This window comes from Branchiostoma lanceolatum, chromosome 2 (assembly GCF_035083965.1).
Source record: "Branchiostoma lanceolatum isolate klBraLanc5 chromosome 2, klBraLanc5.hap2, whole genome shotgun sequence".
In the NCBI taxonomy this organism is placed as follows: domain Eukaryota; kingdom Metazoa; phylum Chordata; class Leptocardii; order Amphioxiformes; family Branchiostomatidae; genus Branchiostoma; species Branchiostoma lanceolatum.
The window spans coordinates 24,832,706-24,855,334 of record NC_089723.1 but is presented as its reverse complement, the minus strand read 5'-3'; the positions used below and the strand labels follow the sequence as shown (position 1 = coordinate 24,855,334).

At 43.4% G+C, this 22,629-nt stretch overlaps 1 protein-coding gene and 1 long non-coding RNA gene across 5 annotated transcripts; one reads left to right on the top strand and one right to left on the bottom strand.

Moving 5' to 3' along the window:
- The first annotated feature begins 2,124 nt into the window (after positions 1-2,124).
- Positions 2,125-4,880, top strand: LOC136428141 (uncharacterized). 2 transcript variants are annotated; one of them, XR_010754580.1, is made up of 3 exons: positions 2,125-3,284; positions 3,807-3,921; positions 4,094-4,880. It is a non-coding gene; the product is annotated as an uncharacterized lncRNA (long non-coding RNA). The 2 variants fall into 2 exon arrangements; XR_010754579.1 differs by lacking the exon at positions 2,125-3,284 and having other exon boundaries at positions 3,307-3,921.
- A 5,472-nt stretch (positions 4,881-10,352) lies between these two features.
- On the bottom strand, positions 10,353-22,352 carry LOC136428139 (protein arginine N-methyltransferase 8-like). 3 transcript variants are annotated; one of them, XM_066417444.1, is made up of 10 exons: positions 22,222-22,351; positions 21,587-21,709; positions 21,184-21,339; positions 19,104-19,167; positions 18,569-18,714; positions 18,010-18,097; positions 17,448-17,563; positions 11,348-11,498; positions 11,086-11,198; positions 10,353-10,869 (listed from the first exon to the last, which is right to left on the bottom strand). In XM_066417444.1, exons 2-10 carry the CDS (start codon positions 21,683-21,685, stop codon positions 10,738-10,740), a joined length of 1,065 nt encoding a protein of 354 aa, XP_066273541.1. In that variant the 5' UTR covers positions 21,686-21,709; positions 22,222-22,351; the 3' UTR covers positions 10,353-10,737. The 3 variants fall into 3 exon arrangements, with proteins under 3 accessions (XP_066273541.1, XP_066273542.1, XP_066273543.1); XM_066417445.1 differs by having other exon boundaries at positions 22,227-22,345; XM_066417446.1 differs by lacking the exon at positions 21,184-21,339 and having other exon boundaries at positions 22,222-22,352.
- Between the last annotated feature and the right edge of the window lie 277 nt (positions 22,353-22,629).

The window sequence follows — 22,629 nt, the reverse complement described above, 5'->3', positions numbered from 1 at the left end:
CACAGACACACACACAACCGCACAACACTCGCCAGCACAGACAGATAGACACAACACACACGCACACACACACACTACAATATTCAGCTATCAACCACCAGCCCCTCTTTCACATGGAAAAGGGCTAATGTTTGTTTCATTGACTTGCTTCGTTCAGTTTTTGTCGGTGTTTATAAAAACACGAACGACAACACGAAGGCCAAGTTCTTATTGTGCATTACCGCAATACTAAGATGAAATCGGTGAACTTGCAGCGCGATTTCATTGTACCACAACAAGACGATGCCCATATCATCCAAGACTACCAAGAATGATGACAGTATAACTCATGATATGTAGATAAAGCCTAGGTAAAGCCTAGGTTACACATAGCCGAACATGGCTCCCGAACGCTAGCCGACTCAGGTCGGCGGTAGTTCGGGAGCATTCTGACCAGTTTTTGGGCCACGCCTATCTTTGGCGCCGAACATGCGCCGAAGATGCGCCGATCATCTCCTAACCAGTACACGAATTACTCCCGAATGGGCCCCGAATGCTTTCTAGCTTACTCCCAACCATCCCGACCTCTAGCCGCAGACTGCCGAATCTCTCCTGACTAAACCCCGACCGATTGCAGACCCTCTCACGAATCTAAATGGACATATTCAGCGACTTTCAAAAGAGGGGTCATTTTCGGTTTTAATTAAAATAATCCATTCTATTATGTTGTTAACATCACCGAGAGATCGAATTCGGATCATGGCTAGCTTTAATACTGCTTTTAGTGTTCTTCTTTGTTTTTGGTCGTGTGAAGGTCGGGGGTGATTCGCCCACGTTCCGATAGTAGTCACTTGGTTGATAATTAGTTAGCAGAGTTTAAAGCCTAGGTTACACATAGCCGAACATGGCCTTCCGACTCTCCCCCGACCATGGTTGGAGTGATTCGGGAGTGAATCGGGAGCAAGCTTGGTTGGCGTTCGGCCGAGTCGGCTGGCGTTCGGCTGAGTCGGCTGGTGTTCGGCTGCGCCAGCCGAATGTTTTGAAAATTTCAAAACATTCGGCTCTGGACGTAGGGTCTGAAATGGGTCGGCTGGTGTTCGGCTGGTGTTCGGCGCGGTCGGCTAGTGCTCGGCTGGTATTCGGGATTGAGTCAGTAGTAAAATTAGAACCTTAACCACGCCAGAAACACTACCGACTTACTCCCAACTAGTTTCCAACCTACCCATAACTCACCCCAAGGCCGTAGACAAATCTCTGCTAACTAGATCTCAACCAAGTGACTACTATCGGAACGTGGGCGAATCACCCCCGACCTTCACACGACCAAAAGCAAAGAAGAACACTAAAAGCAGTATTAAACCTAGCCATGATCCGAATTCGATCTCTCGGTGATGTTAACAACATAATAGAATGGATTATTTTAATTAAAACCGAAAATGACCCCTCTTTTGAAAGTCGCTGAATATGTCCATTTCAATTTGTGAGAGGGTCTGCAATCGGTCGGGGTTTAGTCAGGAGAGATTTGACAGTCTGCGGCTAGAGGTCGGGATGGTTGGGAGTAAGCTAGAAAGCATTCGGGGCCCATTCGGGAGTAATTCGTGTACTGGTTAGGAGATGATCGGCGCATCTTCGGCGCATGTTCGGCGCCAAAGATAGGCGTGGCCCAAAAACTGGTCAGAATGCTCCCGAACTACCGCCGACCTGAGTCGGCTGGCGTTCGGGAGCCATGTTCGGCTATATGTAACCTAGGCTGGAGTGATTCGAGAGCTAGCTCGGCTGGCGTTCGGCTGTGTCGGCTGGCGTTCGGCTGAGTCGGCTGGTGTTCGGCTGCGCCAGCCGAATGTTTTGAAAATTTCAAAACATTCGGCTCTGGTCGGAGGGTCTGAAATGGGTCGGCTGGTGTTCGGCGCGGTTGGCTAGTGCTCGGCTAGTGCTCGGCTGGTATTCGGGATTGAGTCTGCAGTAAAATTAGAACCTTACACTGCACGAAATGGCCACGTATCCTGACGGATCCGACGTATCCGGAATCGGGCCTCATGGCGTTTCCGAGCGAATCCGGAAAAATCCCAGTTCACTGCTCGGATACTGAAGTGCCCGTAGATCCGACCAATTCCGACGCCGTATTCTTCTGGATTCGTGATGCGCCTCGGATACCCGAAGATGTTTGCGCGGATCCCTCGTTTTTTGATATTTGGAATGTTCGGATTGTTTGTATGTCGGTAGTTGCTTCGGATCCTGACGAATAAATACACACGGCACGGCATGATCTCATTTCCTGACGAATCCAGCAGATCCGGAATTGCGCATCATAGCAGATACGGAACGTTTCCGATTGGATCCGATGCACCTCAGATCAGACAATTCCGGCGCCGTATACGTCTGGATCCTTCATACGTTTCGGGTACAGATACGGAACGTTTCCGAGCAAATTCAGACAATTACCAGGTACACCTCAGATCCGGCAATTCCGACGCCGTATACGTCTGGATCCGTGATGCGCCTCGGATACCTGAGGATATTTGCGCGGATCCTTCGTTTCTAGATATTTGTCAATATGGCAGAGATGTTCGGATTGTTTGTCGGTAGTTGCTTCGGATCCTGACCAACAAATACACACTGCACGGCACGCGGCATGATCTCAGATCCTGACGAATCCAACAGATCCGGAATTGCGCATCATAGCAGATACGGAACGTTTCCGATTGGATCCGATGCACCTCAGATCCGACAATTCCCGCGCCGTATACGTCTGGATCCTTCATATGTTTCGGGTACAGATACGGAACGTTTCCGAGCAAATTCGGACAAATACCAGGAACACCTCAGATCCAGCAATTCTGATGCCGTATACGTCTGGATACGTTTCGGGTACAGATAAAATATCTACTCAGATCTTTCATTTTCTTATGTATTTGCCAATATGTTAGAAGTTCAGATTTGCCAATATGTTAGAAGTCATGAGCTGTCTCGGATCCTGACGTGTACGGAACACGGATTCGTGTCGGATATCCAAATTACCCACAAGACACTTCTGGGCGCGACAAACGTTAACGGTTTTCTTTCGGTTAACAGCACAGACAAGAACGGCGTTTCATCACCTTCTGTGCTTAACATGGCATCGCCAGAGTCTACCATGGTCGACCAGTGATTTTTGAGTGACTTGAGAGTCGAAGGGAATTCGGTGTAAACTCAAACGCACGGAATTGCGACGTTGTCTTCTTCGTGCATGCAATATTCGTCGCCCCCCTCCCCCCTTGTAAACGCTGGTAGGGAGTTGATTCATCATTTTGAGGGACTGCCCTTTGGTAAGTACAAATTGACAAATTCCCGTTTCTAACTAGTTTTGACGTCAGTTATCCTCCTATTGTGGCTTGACATATCATCGCATTCGCATGACCATAAGAATTCTCCAGCCGACCTGCCCTTTTACGGCGTTAGGATCTAGGAAATTTAAAATTTCAATTTGTTCATTCTTGCCAATGGTCATCAGACATGTGTGTCTGGTTAACGTTTCAGATACAAAATAGCAAGCAGTGGAGGGAAAGATAATTAAAGATATGGAAGGGAAGAAAATGTCATAAGTATTTGTCCCACAAAGATCCCACAGTTTGTGGATAGTGAACTAGAACTTATAAGGAGGCAGTAGTGTGCCTCAGTGATTATTTCATTCAGTTATAGCTGTGCATGTTTGATCAATATCATATTAAAGTTATAGATGTAAGTTTTACGTAGTCAATTCAACGATGCCCAGATTCATTTTTTTACACATGCGAGTATGTGATATGTTTAATATTTGTCATTGTTTCCATTTATATATATATATCCAGTACAGCATCGGCAGATACTTCCTTCACAAATGCAGCACATATTGTGAGGACCTTGGCTGGGAACAAAGCAATCAACTGTCAGATGCTCAGCTGCTGAGTACCTCAGGCTCCTTTGGTAAGTCCATCATCGGTACACTTCAATGTTAGCTGAGAGAGGCATGATGGATATCCATTGTCCCGTGTTTTTTGTAGCTGCTGTGATGAAACGAAGCCCATGTCAAAATCATGTGACATGTTCCTTAAATACGTGAATTGATATTTATTCATCATTTGGTTTTATCATATAGGAACTGGTTCATCACAAGATGGACTCCAAGCTGAGTCCAACATGCAGATACAGAAGAAATCAGCCTTGCCTGTCCCTTACCAAGAGTGCATGGAAGAAGTGAACTCAGATGTAGTCAGAGAATGGGGAGAGGACGATTATACACATGCAGTTCCACGGCATATCCTCATTATGTTTAAAATGTGGCGTGTCATCATGGGAGTTCTTCAGACAGTATAATGTTACTTTCTATTTTCAACCTCTGTATTTGAAACAATTGTATCTGATGGCTTTTAGACGAAGAGCTGGCCACAAATAAGGCTTTTATTACTTTAGTGGAATATTTAGAACATGTAGATGATTTTGGTCCAAGGGCACTATACAGTAGTAAATATTACCACAATGTTGTGATGGTGTTAATTGTAATACATTTCATAATTTTTCAGAACATTGTGCTTGCACAACCCCAATTTACCGACATTAACCTGCATATGCAGTGGCGCTTTGAGTATGTGGATGTCCCTCAGCCTGTCTCAAATGAAATGGATCATTTAGCCACACAGTACTTCCGTATTGTATTGTATTTGATAGTTTTTGAACTTAGAAATACATTATGTTGAGATATGAAATGATACATATGTTACATACAGGCTTTCCCAAACTTCCTGTCATTCAAAATGATGTTTTGGGTATAGTTAAATTAGGAATGGAAGCACTTAGTCGGATCCGTTACGGATTCGTTGTTTTGTCCACCTGTATCCGTCAGTATTCACCATTTTCTTCAAAATACAGAAAAATCCCTGTACGCATCCGTCAGGATCTGTGGCATTTCCGTACAGTGTACGGCTCCGTATTCGTCGAAAATCCCTTACTTTCGGATTCTTCAGGAAATATTCCATATACCGGTGCGGAAATAGTCGGATACGTTACACGAATCCGTATGTATCCGTCAGTATCCGCCAAAAATACAGAAAAATTCCTGTTCGTATCCGTCAGGATCGGTGGCATTTCCGTACAGTGTACGGCTCCGTGTTCGTCGAAAATCCCTTACTTTCGGATTCTTCAGGAAATATTCCATATACCGGTGCGGAAATAGTCGGATACGTTACACGAATCCGCATGTATCCGTCAGTATCCGCCAAAAATACAGAAAAATTCCTGTTCGTATCCGTCAGGATCGGTGGCATTTCCGTACAGTGTACGGCTCCGTATTCGTCGAAAATCCCTTACTTTCGGATTCTTCAGGAAATATTCCATATACCGGTGCCGAAATAGTCGGATACCTTACACGAATCCGCATGTATCCGTCAGTATCCGTCAGTATCCGACAAAAATACAGAAAAATCCCGGTACGTATACGCCGGGAAACGAGGCCATTTCGTGCAGTGTTAACCACACCAGAAACACTACCGACTTACTCCCAACTAGTTTCCAACCTACCCATAACTCACCCCAAGGCCGTAGACAAATCTCTGCTGACTAAATCTCAACCAAGTGACTACTATCGGAACGTGGGCGAATCACCCCCGACCTTCACACGACCAAAAAGAAAGAAGAACACTAAAAGCAGTATTAAACCTAGCCATGATCCGAATTCGATCTCTCGGTGATGTTAACAACATAATAGAATGGATTATTTTAATTAAAACCGAAAATGACCCCTCTTTTGAAAGTCGCTGATTATGTCCATTTCAATTCGTGAGAGGGTCCGCAATCGGTCGGGGATTAGTCAGGAGAGATTCGGCAGTCTGCGGCTAGAGGTCGGGATGGTTGGGAGTAGGCTAGAAAGCATTCGGGGATATTCGGGAGTAATTCGTGTACTGGTTAGGAGATGATCGGCGCATGTTCGGCGCATGTTCGGTGCCAAAGATAGGCGTGGCCCGAAAACTGGTCAGACTGCTCCCGAACTTCAGCCGACCTGAGTCGGCTGGCGTTCGGGAGCCATGTTCGGCTATGTGTAACCTGGGCTTGAAGAACCTGAACAAGTGGGTTTTGCTGCAAGCCCCGGTTACACATAGTCGAACATGGCTCCCGAACGCTAGCCGACCCAGGTCGGCGGTAGTTCGGGAGCAGTCTGACCAGTTTTTAGGCCACGCCTATTTTTGGCGCCAAACTTGAGCCGAAAGTTAACACGCGCCGAGCACGTCCCAACCGTCTCCTAACCAGTAACTGACTGAGCCCCGACTGCTTTCTAACCTATTCCCAACCATCCCGACCTGTAGCCGAATCTCTCCTGACTAATTCCCGACCGGTTGCTAACCCTCTCACGAATTGAAATGGTCATATTCAGCGACTTTCAAAAGAGGGGTCAGTTTCATTTTTGATCAAAATATTCCATTCTTCTATGTTGTTAACATCACCAAGAGATCGAATTCGGATCACGTTCAGCTTAAAAAAGGCTTTTAGCTTTTTTCTCTGTTTATGGTCGTGTGAAGGTCGGGGGTGATTCGCCCACGTTCTGGTAGTAGTCAGTTTGGTTGGGAATGAGTAAGCAGACATTTATCTACGGCCTTGAGGTGAGTCGTGAGTAGGTTTCAAAGCAGTTGAGTGTAATTCAGCAGTGGTTATGGCGTGGTTAAGATTTCAATTTTACTGCGGACTTACTCCCGAACACCAGCCAAACACTAGCCGACCGTGCCGAACACCAGCCGAACACCAGCCAACCCATTCCAGACCCTCAGTTTGAAATTTTCAAAACACCATCCGACTCAGGCGAACGCCAGCCGACTCAGCTGAACTCCAACCAACCTAGTTTCCGAATCACTCCCGAATCACTCTAACCATAGTCGGGGGAGAGTCGGGAGGCCATGTTCGGCTATGTGTAACCCGGGCTTCAGGCACAATTTCACTGTTCCCAAAGTGGACTTATAGTTCTTTGTGATCTATCAGCGGATGCTTTTGTTTTGTGAACTGTCTGGCTTTCAAAGTGCATGTTTAAAGTAGACAAAATAATAAATACACGCATGTAACATTATATAAAACAATCGTGATGCCACTCGGCTATGAGCGTTGCCCTGGCTGACCCTCTGAAAAATCTGAATACTGGTGGGTTTTCATAATCTATGCTCTGAATAATAGACAGACTTTTATTTGCAAATTCATGCCCTTAGGCTAATTGCAAGGGTACACACAGCTGCAGGCTCCTGCAGTCTCAACAATGCCGCCAGGTGGCCCAAACCCACATGACTTACTCTCCCTCCCAAGAGCTATCTATTGCTCAAAAACCATGACCATAGCATGTCCAGAACGCAAGATATAAAACCTGGCAGTTCCGCTGAATCATCATCAGTTCCGCTGCAGTACCATAACAAGCCGCTAGGCGGCCCAAAATCTAGTCATTTTAAGGTCTCAAGAAGACCTACTCACATACCAAGTATCAAGACAATCCACCCAGACATTCTCGAGTTATCGTGTTGACACACAGACACACACACGAACGCTGACCAAAATATAACCTTCTCGGTGAAGGTAATTAGGCCACAGCAAGTAAATTGTATGGATGACATCCTCCGCAGACTCCAAAATTAATGAGATAGGGCGAAAAAAAAGGCGGGCCAAAAAAAAAGGATTCCTATATTTTCAAATTTTGAGATCATAAGTCTTGTTGAACAAGACTTGAGGTGACGAAATATGATATCATGACCAACAGATCTTTTATTCCTGTATTCAACCAATGAGGTTTCATATATAATATAAAACCTCATTGATTTAATGTAAACATGTCCTTGTAGATGTGTTACATCTCAATAGACTAACTACAACAAATGCAGAAAAGAGCTTGTTGTACCATCATCTGAAGCAACTGCACTGGGAATTCATATGCAACTAGAGTTCCACGAACACTTTATCTTCGCCAAATAATCAAGGCTTATTATGGAGAGTGATTAATATTTACATGCTTATCACACGCTGCAAATTTGATCATGCACCATACCATTTGGAAGTTATGCTGGGGGGGGGGGGGGAATGAGTCCAGTCTAGATAGTGTTAAAAATCATTTGGTGGTACAGGACTAGTATATGTGTAGAGTGTGCTGATATATGTAACAAGTTTAATGAACTTTCAGATGCTACAAGTATCGAATTCCTGCCATTGATCACTATGGAATTATGGTTTTTCCTCATCAATTATGCATATTGGCTCCCATATGCATAATTACCATCTATCTAAATCAAATTATAACTTAAGCTATTAACAAACCAAAAATCATGATGATCCATTGACCCCTTCTTGAGTTATTACCAAATGAAGGGCGCACAGCTGGCACACAGCTGGGTGACCTAAATCCCAAGCCAGGCAATCCTCCAAGTGTCCCTGAATTGAGGTCGAGTAACAGCTTTCAATGGGATTATACATTACTCTCTTTAATTATGTAAATGAAGTCCCAATTTGCATACTATACATTTCATTATGTTAATCATCACCTAAGGTACCTGCGTACCAAAAGCAATAAAGATACACCAAACCCTGCATGAGTTATCCTCCTCCAAAGTTTCATACATAAAGGCCCACTGCAGCTCAAAACAAGTAGTCAAGAGGCCCAAACTTACACCACTTGTTCCCTGCCCCAAGACCCATCCACTATAAAAAAATCATGAACCTGGCGCCTCCAGAAAATTTCACCCCAAACTTTGAAGCTCCGCTGCAATACTTTAGATACCCGCTAGAAGGCCCATTATCGAACTTGACCTTCCTTTCTGTAAACCTTACCCACCCACTAAGTACCATGCAGAACCATCGACAGCTTCTCGAGTTATGTTGGCGACATACAAATACACATACACACAAAGCCCGCTGCAGTACCGACGGAAAATGCCAGGGGAACCATTTTTGAACTTGACCTCCGTTTCTACAACATCTACACACCTGCAAAAAATAATGAAGATCCATCAACGTTTCCGTCACTTTTTTTTTGCCTACATACAAATACAAAAAATTCAAAGTCCGCTGCAGTACTGTTGAAAAACGCAAGGTGAACCATTTTCGAACTTGACCTTCCTTTGCACAACCACTACACACCTACCAAAATTCATAAAGATTCATTGAAGATTTCTTGAGTTATGCTCCTGACATACATACAGACCCACCCAACAGATTTTTCAACCGAAAACATAATCTTCCCCGAGTACTAGTACTCGGCGAAGATAATGAAACACATTGTGTATACAGCTCAATTACCTAGACCCCCCCCCCCATTATTTATATAATGTCCGTGCTAGAACAAATGCAGAAAACAGCTTGTTATTATACCATCATGGGCAGGAACTACACTGGGTATTCATATGCAAAGAAACACCTTAGACTGTCAACATTAAACTGTTCTTGAAGATGTGTATACAGCTCAATTAGCTAGAACAAACGCAGAAAACAGCTTGTCATACCATCATGGGCAGGAACTACACTGGGTATTCATATGCAATGAAACACCTTAGACAGTCAACGTTTACGACATATTTGCCCATTTTTTGCCTTTTTGTCAACGGTCGGAGGGCAATAAAATTTCTTGTTTTTTATTTCGAAATCAGGCGAAAATTAATGAGCTTGCTGATGTCATCCATAAAAATTACTTGCTGTGGCCTTAGGACAGAAGCATGGTTCCTGACTATCAGTGGACTGACCGGCTGTTGTGCCTGAGGCAGACCAGTTAATATGATAATTTAGGTTGTGGCTGTTGTAGTAGAAGTGGCCAAAAGGAAATTTCTACACAGCAAGATTTCTTGCAAGGAATGTTTGTAAATAGATATCTGAACACATTAGAGCGAAGGTAACCGGGTACCACCCAATACTTATAACAGCCCCCGGTTTAATTTTGGAATTCCAGTTTATTTTAGGACTACCTCCCACATTAATGTCCCACGGAAATATTTCCGTAATCTTAAACCCAAATGCCCTAATATCACATCTGGTGGGTGAAAATAAAGTAAGAATTATGTAGTAGCCATTGATGACCCCCTGGTGATTAGCCCCATTCTGCAGAATTCTGGAAACTGGAGCCAGAATTATGGGAACCGGAAACCCCAGGGGGTCATCAATCAATGGCTGCTACATATCTTTGACTTCATTTTCACCTAACAGATGTGATATTAAGCCATTTGGGTTGAAGATTATTGAAATATAGGAGGTAGTCCTAAATTAAACTGGAATTCCAAAATTAAACAGGAGGTTGTTTTATATACTTCAACTGAAACTAGAGAAAGCAGAGTGGGAAGAAAGAAACACGGGGTAGTGGGTGTAGATATGCTTGTGCTAACGTTATGAAAGATTAAAAGGTGACAAAACACTGACCAATGTACATTTTATTCGACAAATGCTAAAGTAACATTTTCTGTAAAGATTTTAAAAAAAACCTGCATACAGCTGTTACTACCAGTATAGTAATTTTACAGTAAAATAGTCTGGGTCTACTCTGTGTGTAGAAACTAGAAAACAGCAAGTCTGCCCACCATTCAGCTTGTTTGAACGTTACATATATAATATGCAGTCAAAAACATACCACATGGTATTTAGAAGACGCTGTTAGCGAAAACTATATAATAGAAATGCCCACATACTTGGAGATTGTACTAGTTCCTCGTTACAGTAAATCGCAACAAATTACCACAAATACTCAACCGCTAAGCTCCCAAAGTTTACACCAATGACTAAGGCATTCCTTGCTCCTAAAAATTATATTTCCTCGTCTTTCTTGTATGGCATCTGGGAGCTCATACCCCAGTAGTAGTAAAACTCCCGGGACAAATTAGTGGATCCTAGTGTCCCCTTGAAGTCCATGTCTATGTCAAACTCCAGGTCTCTTCCCTGTTAAGACGAAAAAATGACATGGGTTGGTCGTTGATACTCAAACACATTTTCATAGTATTATATGTACAATAAATTCAAAGCAACCAACTGAAGGTAGGACCTTGTAGTATTGGTGACAAGTAAAAAAACTTGATCACCCATACGAACTAGTTTCTTAGTCAAAGTGTAATTCATAGAATGATCCGACGATAATCAAAATGCTTGGTATCTTACGTTGTATGCTTTAGCGGTGAATGTTCCCTCCAGTTCTTCGCCCTTGTCCACCTCAACAGGCTCATCCAGGTGACAGGTCAGCTGCATCCAGTGGGTCATGGGCGCTTCCGGGCCTGGAGGAAAACACACAGAATCCACGGTCATCAAGGTAGAGTCCATGTATTGTGACTAACGTGCAGTACATGTAGTACTTAAGTTGCAGCACACAAAAATACAAGAGATAACACATCTGTGGAAATGCCTGATCATGATATCAACACACCTGTAGAGAGAACAGTCTTGGTGGAGCACGCGCTGAACTCGCAATCGAAGAAGACCGCTAAAGAATGAACTGTGTCCTTCCTGTTGCACTTCAGCTTGAAAGGTGACGTGAAGAAAATCTCGTCCAGTCTGCAGGTGTTCCAGTCGTATTCCTGTGGTGTTCAGTATAAAGTATTGTCTAAATTGCAGTGCAGGGAACTTATACTTTTTCCTATTTGAACAGATGCATACGTTTTCCTATATGAACAGATGCGAACTTTTTCCTATATAAACAGATGCATCCTTTTTCCTATATGAACAGATGCATTGCTTCAGTTAAGAACATTTCATTACATATTCAGTATATTTGATCACAGTCAGCCATTGGGCTCTCGAAATTTACAACAACAACGGGTGTGTTGTTGGGCACTGACGACTTCAGCATATATAGAGAGAATGCAGTTTGCTGATTCTCTCTATATATGTATATGTATATGTATATGTATATGTAAACTACGCACAAAAAGTTCGGAAACTTAACTTTGGTTGATCATATCTCCGTTGTTTTTTTACCGATTTTGATGCATTATATATCATTATAAAGCTTGTGTGATTCCCTGTTCTATGATACCAAACTTATTGTGATTGAAAACCCACGGAACAAGTACCAGGGCTAATAACGTGAGTGGGTCACGGAGAAAAAGTGCCCAAAATTCCCTGTTGGTGTCATACGCGCGCTGTGACATCCTATCGGTATGGGCGCGGAAGATGATTCAACATATTGTATCCTCAGGTTCTAAGGTTATTTTTAGAACACAGACCATCCAAGGTTATTTCTAGCACACAGAACACCCAATGATATTTTTAGCACATCGAAGAACCAATTGTGTACACCACATAAACACCTGCGTCCTGCAACGGTATCGTCATCCACAGGTGTTATTTTTTGTTATTGTTTCACAACAAACATTGGGGTATGGGGAGGCATAAACTCCAGGGGAAAGACAAGACTTGTACCAGGAACCCTCAATGCAGAAAGATATCGTGACACAATACTTGATCCGGTGGCCATCCCTTTCCTCCATAACATGGGGCCGAATGCCTTGCTGCAAGATGATAACGCCCGCCCACACCGGGCAGGGATCATCGCCGACCATCTCCAGCATGCAGGTGTAGAGAGGATCATGGAGTGGCCCTCTAAGAGCCCGGACCTGAACCCCATCGAACATCTATGGGAGCAGCTTGGGCGAGCTGTCCGTGCAAGACACGGTGGCTGACCTAGGACGACTGCTGGTGGAGGAATGGGACGCTATCCCACAGCATCGCATTGCGCGACTGGTGACGAGTATGAGGAGTAGGTGCCGTGCTGTAGTGACAGCGCGTGGCTGGATCACCCGTTACTAAGACTCCTTGCTAACCCGTTACTAAGACACAGATTGTTGGTTTTGATAAAGAATGAACTTAGCTTTCATGAATATGTCTTGTTTATTCTTGTTGATTTTTCACAATACTCTCGTACAGAAGTCAATATCAACAGAAGAATATGTACGGAATAGCATGTTTGACTATAGTAAGGTAATCTGGGCACTTTATTTCTTCGACCCACTCACTTTAGCAGGCCTGATGCTCGTTTCATGAACTTGCAATCACAATACGTTTGGTATCATGAGAAAGGAAATCAAATAGGCTTTTAAATGATATGTAATATATTGAAATCGGTAAAAGAATAACGGAAATATGATCGACCAAAGTTAAGTTTCCGAACTTTTTGTGCGTAGTTTATATGTATATGTATATGTATATGTATATGTATATGTGAAGGCTGAAAGCGAGAGGTGGCAAGCACACTAACGCTACGCCTACACACTAGACGCATCACACAGCCGTTTACAGACAAGCACCTCCAGCACCGCGAAAAGAGAGCCGAGCGCGTAAGTCTCTCCTGCCAGTACATAGCCTCTCCACAGCAAGTCCTATGCAGTGCCTCCTCGTGGCTACAGATGGTAACTGGGCACCGTAAGGCCCCAGGCTAAACTGCAGGGAGCTCGGAGGAGGTCTGGCCCCCAGACATGCGGCATGCATGGCCCACCGGCGTGTGGACACGCCCTGATGCCCATGAACCAGACCCCCAGCTATGGGTAAATAGCACGGGTAGATGGAGCTCGTCAGCCTTGTAAGGCAGTCCGTCTAGGGGAAGGAAAACCCTGATTCCAAACCCCCAACTATGGGTTAAATAGTCTCACTGCCTTGTGTGTGCTAGGGATAGTGTAAGGCTAAGGGAAACAACCCTGACAGAAAACTCGGAGTGGAGCCCCGTAGGCGGTTAGGCATGGCTGTTAGCCAGTCTCTCCGACAACTCCTGCAACCAAACCGGTGCCAGACGTACTGCCTAGCTTTCCTCTGGACCACACCGGTGCGGTCGAGAGGGGGGTCTTGTCGCTTGGGCAACCCAGGGCCTCCATAAACCTGCCCAGGCTTTCGCGCCACCATGGAGAGGTCACTCCATCTTTGGGAATTACAGTACCAAAGTCACAACACGGGAGTTAGCAGATACGGGTTATAAGTCCTATCTCAATTGACGTAGAGTCGGACGCCACGGGCTGACTTCGTCGGTGGGAGGAGTCTTCGCGCTCCACCGATCAACTACCGCCCGCCTTAAGCTGGGCAGCCCCCAGCCAATTAGGTGTTGATCCGTCACGGCCTGCTGCTTCTTGGGGTGTAAGGAGCTTAGAGTGCAACGCCCGCACTTGAAAAGCGGACTGTTAAATGGCATACCCGACAACACAAGCAAAAAGAAGTCTCCAGCACTTCGCATTGCAAGCTGGAATGTTAGGACCATGTTGTCTGGTGTATCTGATGACCTACAACAGATTGATGATAAACGTAAAACAGCTGTCATAGATGCTGAACTTGCAAGGCTAAATGTAGATGTTGCTGCTCTCCAAGAGACCAGACTTGCAGAAAGCGGTTCATTGCAAGAGAGCCAGTACACCTTCTTTTGGAAAGGGAAAGACAAAGAGGACAGACGGGAACATGGAGTTGGGTTTGCAGTTAGGACATCACTTCTACCTTCGGTAGTACCACCCACAGGTGGAAACGAACGATTGCTTTGCCTTCGCCTAAACCTCACCAATGGTCCAGTAAACCTTGTGTCCGTCTATGCCCCTACGCTTAGCTCCTCAAAGGAGTCCAAGGACTGGTTCTACAGTGAGCTGGATGAACTTATCACTCAAATACCTCAAACAGAGGATGTATATCTTCTAGGGGACTTCAATGCCAGGGTTGGTGCAGAGCATGATGTTTGGCCAGCCTGCATCGGTCATCATGGCATAGGCAAAATAAATGAAAATGGCCAAAGACTCCTAGAGCTATGCTGTGCAAGAAACTTATGTATCACCAACACCTACTTCCCAAATAAGGAAAAGTATAGAGTCTCTTGGATGCATCCCCGATCACATAAATGGCATCAACTTGACTTAGTTTTAACAAAAAGAAAATGCCTTCAAACTGTGCACAACACACGTAGCTACCATAGTGCTGACTGTGATTCTGATCACTCACTTGTTATCAGCAAGATAGTGCTCCAAGGTAGGAGGATACACCACCATGCGAGGCCAAGGGGTCTCCCAAGGATAAACACTGCCCGTACGACGGACCCAGCTTGCACAAGCAAGTTTAACTCCCTTATTGGCAACCTTCACTCCGCAGAAGATGGTGCCTCTGCTGAATCACGCTGGCGGCAACTCAGCACCGCCATCCATAAGTCAGCAATCACTGCCTACGGGAGAAAGGAAAGGCGTAACGTAGACTGGTATGAAGCCAACCTTCAGCTCATGGAGCCTGCAACCCAGTCCAAAAGAGAAGCACTTATCAGGTGGAAGGAGGACCCCACCCAGCAAAACCTACTCTCTCTTAGGACGTGCAGGGCTAAATGCCAAGAGCTAGCCAGGAGATGTGCAAACAATTTCTGGCTACAACTGTGTTCTTCAATCGAACGGGCATCTCAGACCGGAAATGTCAGAGCAATGTACGAAGGTATCAAACAGGCCACTGGCCCAAACATGAAGAAAACAGCTCCATTGAAAACCAAGTGTGGCACAACCATCACTGACCCTCAAAAGCAAATGGAGAGATGGGTCGAGCATTACCTGGAACTGTATTCTACTGAGAATACAGTGTCAGAGGAGGCCATAAACAGTATCCCAGCACTGTCAGTCCTGGATGAGTTAGACACAGAACCTACTGTAGCAGAGCTAGAGAAGGCTATCGATGCCCTCGCTTGTGGAAAAGCCCCAGGAAACGATGCCATCCCACCAGAGGTTATCAAACAAGGGAAACCAGCACTCCTCCCACATCTCCAAGAACTTCTTTGCTTATGTTGGAAGGAGGGTTCGGTACCTCAGGACATGAGGGATGCTAAAATAGTAACACTTTTCAAAAACAAGGGCGACAGGAGCGTCTGTGACAACTATCGCGGTATCTCCCTCCTCAGTATTGTTGGCAAGGTTTTTGCTCGCGTGGTTCTGTCCAGACTGCAGGTGTTAGCCGACCGTGTTTATCCAGAAACACAGTGCGGATTCAGAGCCGGGCGCTCTACCATCGACATGGTTTTCTCAGTAAGGCAACTGCAGGAGAAGTGCCGGGAGCAAAATCAACCCCTCTACCTGGCTTTTGTGGATCTCACTAAAGCTTTTGACCTGGTTAGTCGCAGTGGTCTGTTTAGGCTTCTCGAAAGGATTGGGTGTCCTCCAAAGCTACTGAATATAATCAGGTCATTCCATGACAACATGAGGAGTACGGTCAGCTTTGAGGGAAATACGTCGGAGTCGTTCCCAGTCCTCAGTGGAGTCAAACAGGGTTGCGTGCTCGCTCCAACGCTCTTTGGCATCTTCTTTTCTCTACTTCTGAGCTATGCTTTCCGGTCCTCAGATGATGGTGTCTACATCCATACCCGTCACGATGGCAAGCTATTCAACCTGGCTCGCCTACGTGCAAAAACCAAGACAATCCGTGTCCTACTTAGGGAGCTCCTCTTCGCTGACGACGCAGCACTAGCTAGTCACTCAGAACAAGGCCTTCAGCGCATCCTGGATTGCTTTTCAAGTGCATGCCATGAGTTCTCATTAACCATCAGTATAAAGAAAACTGTGGTTATGGCTCAAAATGCACCACGCCCCCCTCTCATAACAGTCAACGGCTCCAGGCTTGTTGTAGTCGACAAGTTTACCTACCTTGGATCGACAGTAACCCAAAACTTGTCCCTTGACACAGAAATCAACACCAGAATCGGCAGAGCAGCTTCTGTATTGTCCAAACTCAAACCCAGAGTCTGGGAAAACAAAAATCTGTCCGTACAAACAAAGCTCAGGGTGTACGAGGCTTGTGTCCTTGGCACTCTTCTGTATGGAAGCGAGACCTGGACAACTTACGCGGCACAAGAAGCCAAACTCAACGCTTTCCACATGAGGTGCCTACGAAGGATCCTGGGCATTACCTGGATGGACAGGGTCACAAACTCCGAAGTCCTCAGGAGGTCAAGATCCAGGAGTATGTACGCAATTCTCAGTGAGCGTCGCCTGAGATGGCTAGGCCATGTACGACGCATGGACCGTGACCGCATACCAAAGGACCTACTGTATGGTCAACTTGAGTGTGGAACCCGGAAGAAGGGCCGCCCTCATCTGCGATACAAGGACGCCTGTAAGAGGGACTTTAGGGCAGCATACATTGACATTGAGTCCTGGGAGAGCATCGCCCTAAGCCGAACCTTGTGGAGATCCACTGTTAAAATGGGGGTGAAAAGGGCCGATGAGGATCGTGACAGACTACAAAAGGAAAAGAGAGAAAAACAAAAGACACAAACAGCTCAACTCACTACAAGTACAACGTTTATCTGTGAGGGCTGCAGCAGAGACTGCCACTCGCGGATCGGACTGCACAGCCACCGGAGAACCTGTTCCAGGAGAGGGCGCGTGCCATCGTCTGTTCAGACGGAAGGAGGCCGATGATGATGATGATGTATATGTATATGTATATGTATATGTATATGTATATGTATATGTATATGTATATGTATACATATGTATGTGGGCAGAAAATAAGTTTTAAACAGTTTTCCTCACCCTGAGTGTGTAGTAGTCAGTAACGGGCTGCTGAGGGCCAATTGGATGATGCCATGCGTAGGCCTTGGAAGCCTCTGCCATCGCTTTCATCTCAAATCCATTCACATTTTTCCAATCTGCAAGAACCAAATCATATACTCAAAATTAGCTATACATAGTCTTTAATTCAACTGACAGAAATGAACAATTGTTATCAAATTAGAATAAACGTATGAATAGACGTTACACCGTTTTATTGCGCAGGACTAAATATTCATTGGCATTTTTTTTTCAATCAGAAACATCTGCATTGTGACCTTTTACGACCAACTCCAAAACGCATGTTTTAGAACATATATACGTTTTACCCAGTGATAGTAAGTCAGATTACATGATAAATATATATTTTTGTACACGCAGCGCAGAAAAATTGTGCTAAAGTAAGACAAATCAACATGAAAATAAGTAATGTCGACATCATACTAGTACGAAGTGCATTATGTAACGGGTGAAAATTCAAAATTCAGTCATTAATCATATCCAAAGTGGCCAATGGATGATACGTTAACGCGTTGAGGCTTACATGATACATGCTTGTCGTGCATCTTCTTGTCTTCGATGGCACAAATGTACAGCGTATTCTTGTCAGGAAACAGGATACCGCCAGGTTTCTATAGGAAAGCATAGAAACATGTCGTCAGTTACACTCCATTCAACAATATATCCGCCCATTGACATTTTAACATCTATGCAACTTAAAATAAACGATGTTAAGATCCAAAATGTAATTATAAATGATTAGAATTGCCTTAGCAAGAGTCCAAATCATCACTGCTGCTATCATCATTATCATTATCATAAACAACATTTACCAGATCGGTCAACGACGATAAGCAAACAAACAACAAACAAACGACGAAAAACAAACAATTTTATGGCTATCATTATTGATAGCCATGACTATTTACCATTGACAAAAACATCCTACCATCCTGTCAGCCGTGAAATAATTCTTATTGACAAGAACTTCCTGTCAATATCAAAAATACCATATTAACGGGAACTTCCTGTCAATAGTGGAAACTTCTTATTGACAAAAAGACCCTGTCAATAGCTAGTTTGATCAAGATGTAATGACTGACCAGAAACCTGTCCCTGGCGATGACCAGAGACTGCAGCGTGCCCTCGTGGATCAGCCCCACGCCCATCACCTCGCTCAGCAGGATGTCCACCTTGTCTTCCCCGGGAAGCTCAATCTCCTCGACCTTTCCCTCCAAGATCGTAATGACTGGAAAGAATTATATGTAGGTTGGAAGTACGTTTTTAGACTACATGTAAATTACCAATTACATCAGAGATGCTTCTAAGTTGTATCTAACGTTACATGTGCTGTTGATGGCTGTACCATGATCACCGACTTGCAACATGCAACACAGGAACAGCCTATTCCTGACCTAAGTATGAAACCTGGGTGATAAGATCCATAAAATCATTAAAGCTAGGCATGCCTTATCTTGAATAAAAATGCAGCACTATGTATTGTATATGTAATGACTGCAGTGTAGTAAAATTGACAAATGCCCTTTCTACTTTCTAATCTATAATCACGACAGAAGGACCAGGACCATTTTCTAAATGTTTCTGCCGGTTTGTTTTCTGTAACAATAGGACACTCACTGTGGTCAAGGCCATTCTTCTTCACGTTTTTCTTCGTTGTTTTTGCGAGATCGCTAGCTTCAACCTGTGGAGAAGGCAACAACATTCAATGTGAGGCCTCAAGAAGTCTATTTTGAATTTCACTCAGATCGGTTGGGTAAACGGGAAGACAACAATTTTCCCCTTTGTCAAATAATATTTACAATGCAGAAGTTACCCAAGCAACTGAATAAGTCTTGTTAACAGGCATACGCTATTTAAAGTCATTGACTGAAAGGCTTTCATGTGCGGAAGCTATCTGAAACGTCTGACTGTTTACAAAACTTATCAAATTGCTTGAATAACTTTTGTATTGTGAACATTATATATATGGTTCAATTGACCCCTTTTAGACGTATTTTGTACTATGAATATGCAGAAAAGAGAAATAGATTCACTAGGACTTAAAATCATGTAAACTGTATCTTTTTTTACATATTTTTCCTGACCCTTATCTCTTCTAGTCCCTGGTGACCTCAATGATGGTGACCTAGAAACCGATCTGAGGTACTCATGAATAAACAAGGTTTCAAACAAAGATCGGGTCTCAATAGCTGATCTCAGTTTTTGTATACTCTACAAAAGTGGAAATATCACTATTGTATATTTTTCAGTTCATTAAATGAATCAATGGGTGGATAACAAGAGGATATATTTCATTAGCCAAACCATTAACTTAACCCTCAAACCACGGTAGCTTTTTTACGACTAATCTTACCGTATGGGGTCAAAACTGACCCCACAATGTTTTCTACAAATATAGCTTTATAGGTGACTATTTTTGTGGTTTGTAGATATGTATAGTTTAAGTAATCTATAAGGGATAGTTTGACATGATTAGATGTGAATAATTTCCGCTCATTATCATAATTTATGCAAAAATAGGGAACATCGTCTTTTGCAACTAACGCTATTCAGACAAGCGGGCTCTTTTGAGGCATGCGCCAACACTTGATGTCATATAGCATCTGAATGTCTTACGCTAGAAGAACCAAACTTGGCCACCTTTGCTAAAATTTTGTTGGCAACAATTTTTATTTAATGAAATATTTCATCAATGTTTTCATGTTGCTATGGCAACCGGTTTCTTAGAGCCATATTTGGAAAAAGTCGCTAATTTTGGATTTTACAATGTAATTCTAGGGCTGTCTTTTTAAACTGCACTTATTTTCTTACATCAATACCAACCAATTTAATTCACTATCGCTTTAATGATTTAATGTTCATAATTCATGCATATTTGATAACGTCATCGGTCAAAATCTAAGATGGCGGACGATATAATTAGATTGGCTATAACCGGCTATTTCAACCTCAAATTTAATCATTACCATGTTTATTCAAACAGAAACAATCTTAATATAAACGTTTTGGTCCATTTCTATTGTGTTATTAGGTTATATGATAAAAAGATGCATTTGAAATATTTCAAGATGGCGGAACCAAAATGGCGGATTTCGCTAGTATAACTTGATATGAATATAATTCTTATGACGTCATTTTGATGTCGTTCCTGTTGCCATCTACAAATAACGTCTTTGGATATATTATGATTTATCATAAATAATTTCTATTTAAGTTTTATCGTGCGCTTTTGAATTATATGGAAATACCCAATTTGTTGGTTTCGGTCAATAAAATCACATAAATGACGTTATAATACGTCGCAACGTCATTAATCTTTACGTTCATTTGAAATTTGTTTTTTTTCACGTTTATACAAAATCATATTTTGTAACTATGATCATAATAACCCTTATCATGCATGTTACTAGATGACATCAGTTTTGACCTCACTGGACCATGCGTAAACTTTCTAGGATAACTTAATCAACAATGAGCCAATCTCGGTAAAAATTGTGATAAGTTATAAGACATATATACAAACAAACTCATAGAAGGACTTTTGTTTTCGACTCGAAATGTCAAAATGGCACATGTTGATATACGCCTGGGGTCAGCTTTGACCCCATGCGGTGGTTTGAGGGTTAAAGGAAACCATGAAGGAAACTATCGCCCAAAATTGTGCATATAACGTTATATTTCTAAAAATCGTTCTTACCCCAAAAACTTTCTTCGCCCCGGCTTTTGCAGCAAACATGGACAAAATACCAGAACCACATCCAAAATCCATGACGACCTTGTCCTCGAAGAGGTGTTTGTTGTTGTAGATGGCGTCTCGGTAAAAGCATGTGCGGACTTCATCTTCTAGCATGCTCTGGATTTAGATTGGAATGTGAGAAGAGGTCTTAGAAAAAATCTCAGCAGGTGCTGATTACGCTTTGATAAACATGCATTTGCCACAAACCACAAACTATTGAAGTTTTGATCAAGTGAGTGTGAATGAAAGCATTATGTATGTCTATATCTTCTTAAATGAAGGAGGAGGACAAAAAACAACACATGGATCATTGGCATTTAAGACTACTCCTGTGGTCTATAGTTCATTGACTATGCTGGCTAACCTGTTGAATATCTGGTCTGCAGTATGCATTGAATCCCTGGTTGAAGAAGTGGTCATCGTGTTCACCGTAGGTGAAGTCATTCTGAATGATTTTATCCATGGCGCTTTCTCACACGAGTACGTCCTGTGAGATAGTAAAGACATGTGTTACAATTGCAAGTAAAACATTTTAAAGACTAACTGAGGCTATGGAAGGGAAGGAAGCGTCACGTTGATCGGTGTAAAGGAACCGGGATATGGAAAGTGGAAAGTTCAAGCGATCATTTTTTTTCTTGCACATATGGGGCTTTCCTCTCTTGCCACTATATGTATTCCTTTGCTTATCGCCATGACCTGTACTTAGCTTGTTTAAGCAAAAATGTACAATAAAGGTCTTTCATTCATTCTCTTACTCTGAACGCCCAAATAAAACTGTAATTAACTGTAAATTAAAAGCTCATCCTGGCAGAAAAACACAAACAATGTAGCGCGACACGCTCACGGGGACGCCGGTGCCCTACATCAAACAGGTCGACCAAATCTAGTCCACGAAGAGACCACGATAGTTCAGTACAAATAAGATTGAATATCCAACAGTTCTAAACATACGAGTCAAATTTGCTGAAGATGCTGAGTATAGAAATACAAGTTTCTCACCTGACCTGCTCTGGTCTGTTCTGTGAAACGGCTGGACAAGCAAATATGAAAGTAGTATGCTTGTCTGTCTTTTATACCGCGTGGGATGTGACGAATTATGGTCAGGATTGTCTAGTCATAATTGTTACAGAAAAGACTGGTAAGTTGAGTTGTCTGATCTGGGTGTCACTTTTGTTCGCAGACAACGCCGTGGTGACTTGTCTGACCAAGTCATCTCTTTTTCCGCAAACATCTCGTTGTTTCTCGTTTGTCCTTTCCCTCATCACCTCAATGAAAAGAAATTTGTGACTAAGTTAAAAAAAACACAAACAAGCCAACAACACACGTCGTCGGGTGAGTGAAACAAGCGTGTAGGTGGGGCTTTCGAGAAGACGAGTACGACATGTTTGATAATTAGAGCGTGTAATT

What these genes read in the sequence shown, in the direction of transcription:
- LOC136428139 (XM_066417444.1), bottom strand. Translation starts at nt 21,685, where the DNA reads ATGGATAAAATCATTCAGAATGACTTCACCTACGGTGAACACGATGAC. An exon ending in CTGACTACTACACACTCAGG is followed by an intron (nt 11,499 to 17,447) that starts GTGAGGAAAACT and finishes TGAACACCACAG; the next exon opens with GAATACGACTGGAACACCTG. An exon ending in CAAGACTGTTCTCTCTACAG is followed by an intron (nt 11,199 to 11,347) that starts GTGTGTTGATAT and finishes GTTTTCCTCCAG; the next exon opens with GCCCGGAAGCGCCCATGACC.